Here is a 6,000-nt window from a genome sequence, read left to right on the forward strand (position 1 = left end):
GTTTAATTGTTTCAGTATTGTATTATGACTTTGACTATGTTAAAAAATGGCTTTTCACTGTACAGCTTTATTTTTCAAATAAAAAAGCCCCAAAACACTCCTATCAATATCTCCAAGACTGAATATAAAAATTCAGTTTTTCTCTTGTCCTAGATCTGTATGCTGACCTCATGTGCCTAATGCTTCAGATCTGATGACAAAAACTACACCATATGTAGCAAAGAAATGCAGGTCTTTCTTTCAAGCTTCCCAAAAGGACATATTTCTCAAAAATATATTGAAATAATATAATTATATTTAATTTTTAGTCATGAAAAATAGCATGAAGATTGTAATCACATTCACACCTTCTTAATTATTAAGTTTTGATCATTTTTTAAAAGGCAGGATTAAAATTCTATTTGCATTCAACATTTCCAATAAAACAGAATTAATTCTAATACTATTAAAAATTACTCAATACACTTTTTCTAATTGCTTATATTTCTCTTGCCATATGTGCAATTAAAAAAATATTCATAGTTTAATAGTTTATAGCTTATAGTTTTATAAACTATGGAGCATATTCATAGTTTAATTTTAAAAAATTTGTATAGCTTATTTGGGGTATTTGATGCTCATATGTGCCACCTAAAAATGGGTAATACTGCACAGCACCTATGTATTAATATATTATGTTTGAAAAGAAAATTATGGAAGTAATAATTTCTGTGTGTACATTATTGAAAACAAAGTATAACTATTTAAATTATGTTAATATCTTTAATTTTTTAAGAAGCAAATATATTACAGAAGATGTATTGATTCAATATGGCTTTTTGTATTTTATCAGGCAAAAAGGAAGAAAGGATTTGCCAAAAAATGACAATCAGGACAACCATAAGAAAAAATGACTGTATAAGTCAAAGCCCGGTAAGCATAAAATTTCAATGCTGGGCCTATGGCATGCCAAACCAAGCATTAGAAAGTTGGTTATAGCTAACAACAAGCAACAAAAATGCTGCTTTCTCCTCAAAAGCAGACTCTTGATTCTAGGAATGTTATCCTACCATAAAGGGAGTAAAACTAGCTCTTTCTATTACTGAAAACTGAGCCCTCCCACCTGGAGGAGCACCTGGCTTCAGATGAAAAATAATGGCTATAATTACTTTAACTAATGGAGGCACTGAACTCTTTAGCATGAAATAATATCCTGCTCTAAAAGAGGAGCAGAAATGTTCCAACTTAAAATGTGATGAAACTGCTGCATTCCTCTTTGAAGACCTTTGTGTTGTCTGTCTTCCCTCACATAGCATGGGTTTCCTTCCATATCATAAATTCATAATGTCATTTATTCATGGGTCTGCTGAAGACACCTTATTTCTTAGCTTTGGTGTGGCCCCATCTACAGACCCCAGGAAATTTCTGAGCAGCAAATGTGCTCCTCATGTAGCACTTGGAAGGAAAGCAATTGACTAAGTATCTCAAGACTTCCAAGAGGCCTCTGGCAAGATTCCATTGGAGAGCCTAAGCAGACATTAGGGAAGAGGCCAAATGTCATCACATGTTAAAAGCCATCCTGATAGAAGGTCAGCAGTGACATGTTCAGATTTTAATTGTAGGAGTGCATGGCATATTTATTTAGTTTTAGAAGGATTGATAATGAGGAAGTATAAATAGATGAAATTACAGTAATTTGCCGTAGTTTAGAGATGAGTCTGGAGAGCTTCAGTGTTACTTGAACAGCCTAGGGCAAGAGACAGTAATACAACAAAATGAATATATGGTATTGACTAAATAAAGAATATTAAATTGAAAGATTTAGTCAAGCCTCATGGATTTTTAAGCCAGGTGAAAAGATCCTTGCACTTTCTTCCAGTTCTATGACAAGCTCTGCTCAGCTGCAGACAAAAAGGCTAAAAGCTATGGCATTTAAGCAAATGGATAGGCAGTAGAAACAAGCTCATTCAATTGTCTTTTATGAATAAAAGTATGAGAGAAGGCTCTGTTCAGCTGTGGTCCCTCTACATTGCTGCAGAACTAAAGTATTCAGAGAGGAGCAACAAGAATGTTGGCCAAGTCATGTCTCAAATGGTTCATCAAATGAAGCCTTCCTTTTCACCTTTCTGTTGTAAACTCTTTTATCTTTTCTTCCCTCTCTACCCACCTTCCAAAAACACCTGCCACCATCCCACCTTTATTAGAGTCCCCTTTTCCCATTATCTCCTTGTTTCCAATTTCCTTGGTAGCTGCACATCCTTCACACAGTCAAGATTCCCTTACCCTTCCCACAGAAGTACCTCCAGATTTTCATGTCCTCATACCCTAAACTCCCCTTCCTCTCCTCTCCAGCTCCCCCCACTGGCACTCGTTTTTCATCATGTGATTTTGGCCCATCAAATGGGCATATCTGCTGTGACTGGCCAGAAACTACATATGTGTTCTTGGCCAGATTACTGCTGTCAAACTTTGGATAGGGCTGAGCATGATTATATTTTTAAATTAGTAACTGAGATTGCTAGTGCTTAGGAAAAGGTCTTTTTTTCACTACTGCCAAATCTCAGGAAACTTCAAAGTTATAAGAGTAATCTTTTATTCTAATTTGTATGGGTATGGGATGTTTCATCACAGGCTTGGAAGGGAGTAGTTCAAAGCATCTTTCATATGCCACACTTGCAGAAGAAATCAGATTTAAGTCTGTCACAAAGAGAACTAGACCTTGTACAGCCATCCTTGATTTCCCAGCATTTGAACTCTGCTTAAGTTTAATTAAAAGTTGTATTTTTTTTTCTGTCAGCACATATTAGCTAAGAAAATTCTTCACATAATGTAACAGTGAGACAAAGCTTTGCTCTGCTCAAGTCTAGAGCACAAATAATTTTCTAGATAGCTTGTGCCCTAGCTGGTTTGTAACTGCATGTACTTTTTGGAGGTATTTCTTTGAGTGATAACACAGCCTTCAGTCACAAACAGTATAAATAAGAAAGGGAAGAGCTTTTGCACTGATATGCTTTTGCTCTTTCAAGGAGGAAGATAAACTTCCCTTCATTTTACTTAGAAGAATTTAACTTTATAATCAGTAAACATGAAAAGGACATAGATTCAGCTGTGCTGTTCCAAAGTTATTAATTTGTAAATGGGGATTAAATTTTGGTATCCATAGCACAAGGTTGAAACAAAACACATGATTAAACAATAAAGAAAAGTTTAATTAAGAATATTTTAAATGTTGCTAAACTTAGAATGAATTAATTTTAGAAGATAAAATAATTTTTAAGTCCAGAGTCCCTTTCAAATGTAAAAATGGATTTTAATCAAAAAGAAGTTTGAAATGTATTACTTTTATAATCAAATTTGAGATTTCTAGTTTTAATTCTTATTTTCTTTTATTTTACTCATAGGTAAATGTGGCTTCTTGTGATGGAAAATGCCCATCTGCAACAATTTTCAATGTCAATATTGATAACCATCTAAGATTCTGTAAATGTTGTCGAGAAATTGGAACACGAGTCGTGACTGTGCCCTTGCGCTGCTCAGGAAACGGCACGGAAATTATGTACGTCATTCAAGAGCCCATAGACTGCTCGTGCCAGTGGAACTGAACCTTGCTGGGGACATCATCTGGCTTTCACCAGACACAGTTGGTTGGTCATGGATGGGTATAGTACTCTGCAGGGAAATGGAAAAGGCATCAGTTATGCTTTATAATGTAACTTCCCCCAAATTTAGCAAAGATGTTATTTGTTCTTCGAATTGTCTTTGAAAATATTGGCAAGAATAGAAAGAAAAACGTAAATCCTGTTGAGCAAGGTGTAGCTTATCCATCATTTGTTTCTACTCAGTGGCTTTCTGATGAGCTGGTGAAAAAAGCTTGTTAGTATTTCCAGTATTGTAAAATTTTGGATTGTGGCTACCTATCAAAGCTGAGAATTTCTCAAACCATTTCTCAGTGGTTCATTTACTTAGAGGCCTCCAGCTGAAAACCATCACCAGTCCTATGTTTAAATGGGAAAGAAGCATATTAGGATTTTGAAAATGACTGAATTAATTTATTTTAAAAATAGTGGGTTCAACTGTAACATTTTTACTTTGCTCAAAAATCTATCTTATGTCCAATAAGCTGTTATCAATTATTGGATTCTGCTTACACTGTAAGCCACTGAGAAACAACACAACTGTGATCTGTAAGTACTTGCAGGAAGTCTCCAGAGTATATAGCAGAATCATAACATCTTAAAATCTTAGACATATTTAATTTTTATGTATATTATAAATATGAAGCATGACTAGGCAAAGGCTGAAGAGTGATACCTTTTGTGTGTTACAAATATGTGAAAGCCATTTCTGCTATGAAGGTTTCCATTTCATATCCATTTTTTCACTTTTCACAGAAAAGAATTTGGCTGTTTGCTAGTATAGAACAAGATTATATGTATATATATTTATTAAAAAACCCAAAATACTGCACATTTTAAATATTCATAATGGGTTTTGTCTTTGTTTTCCACTCTGAAGATTCATGTTCAATATATTTTTAAATTTTTTTCTTCAATACAACTATTTAGACTATTGCCTGAATTTTTGAGTCCTGGAAAAAAGGTCAGGTAAAATAAATGTTTTGAAGAACTTAGGTGAGTTATTCATGCTCAATCAAGCTGTAAATATCCATGATTCAGAACTTTAAGGTGAATATCATCTCCCTTTTACTTAACATACTGCACAACCTACTTTTAAAAATAAAGGATACAAGTTTAAAGTTGTTTTTAGAAGATTACTTTGCTTCATAAACTCACTGAATGAAAATTATAATAATTATGACAGTATTTTCCTTATCAATTTTCCTTTTAATTGTGTCAGAATTGAAATTCTGTCTATAAATTTGAAAATCTTCTGACAGTTTTGATTTCAAGCTGTCATCAATTAATGATGAAAAAGTTGGATTATCACATGGATTATTACAGTGAAATATAAGCAATTAAAACTACCTTAAAATCCAAGGCTATTTTTCTACTTTGTGTGACAAATTTTAATTGTTTGCTACATTCAGTTTGATGGCTAATAAAGACAAATAGCTTATTCAGAGAAATCTGTCCTTATTAACAAGACTTGTCTACTCATCCCTATCCTCAAAAATAGTGACTTGGTTCAAAAATTAAATAACAATCCATTGTAAAATATCAGCAAAACATTTAACCATTATAAAGAAATAATGATTAATTAGTGACCAAAATAAAGGGACACTTTGAGAAAGCCTATGCTTCATCTGCATGTTTTTATATTTGTAAGGCAGATATTTCAAGTTGTATTATGTACCAGGGCCTAGAACCAAAATATTCTCTGATACTGCTACTAAAATTTGTGCATAGAAACTTTCCATGCAGGCAAGAAATAAAAGTTAATCATAGTCATAGCTGTAATGTTGGTGTACTTGTACAGCATATTAAAGAACAACTTTAAAAAACTAACAACACACTTTTGATTTTTTGAGGTAGAAGTGGGTACCAATACTTGTATTAAGAGATTTTGGCCCAAATCTACTTAATGAATTTAGTATTTGCTAAAAAGAAAGCTGTCAAAATATAGACCTTTTCAATATCATCATCAAACACTTTCATTGAACAGCTGTGGCCTTTTATAAGCCATGTAAGCCATTTGCTTTTCTAAGATTTAGAACTGTGTTTGTAATTGAAAATAATTTAATAAACATTATTTTGCTGGGTAATAATAAATCAGTGTTGATGCAATTAATTAAGCTTTGCCACTAAGATGAATGCTAATGCAAAACCTGAGGAAACCTGGAAATTATAAAAGCAGTTATGTTTAAAATTAACTTCATGAAAACCTGCAATAAGATAAATGCTATTAAACTCTTTTTTTCCCATTTAGATAATTTGTTTTTTTAAATGCAACAATCAGTAGGGACTGTGTCAGGATTGTCTGTCCCTGGAGCCTAGAGCAAAATCTTACATCTTCAGTGGAGCTGGATAGGGTGGCTCTAAGATTGTCTTTCATTTTACAGTT

The 6,000-nt window shown here is 33.2% G+C and overlaps 1 protein-coding gene across 1 annotated transcript in view; it reads left to right on the plus strand.

The window, feature by feature from the left end:
* OTOGL (otogelin like) overlaps positions 1–4,444 on the plus strand; it is a 90,811-nt gene extending 86,367 nt beyond the window's left edge. Inside the window, exons 58-59 of the mRNA XM_050969903.1 lie at positions 833–912; positions 3,381–4,444. Coding sequence (XP_050825860.1) covers positions 833–912; positions 3,381–3,581 — 281 coding nt within the window. The 3' untranslated portion in view covers positions 3,582–4,444. The remainder of the gene's footprint in view (positions 1–832; positions 913–3,380) is intronic.
* The last annotated feature ends 1,556 nt before the right edge of the window (positions 4,445–6,000 follow it).

Source organism: Serinus canaria, chromosome 1A (assembly GCF_022539315.1).
Source record: "Serinus canaria isolate serCan28SL12 chromosome 1A, serCan2020, whole genome shotgun sequence".
In the NCBI taxonomy this organism is placed as follows: domain Eukaryota; kingdom Metazoa; phylum Chordata; class Aves; order Passeriformes; family Fringillidae; genus Serinus; species Serinus canaria.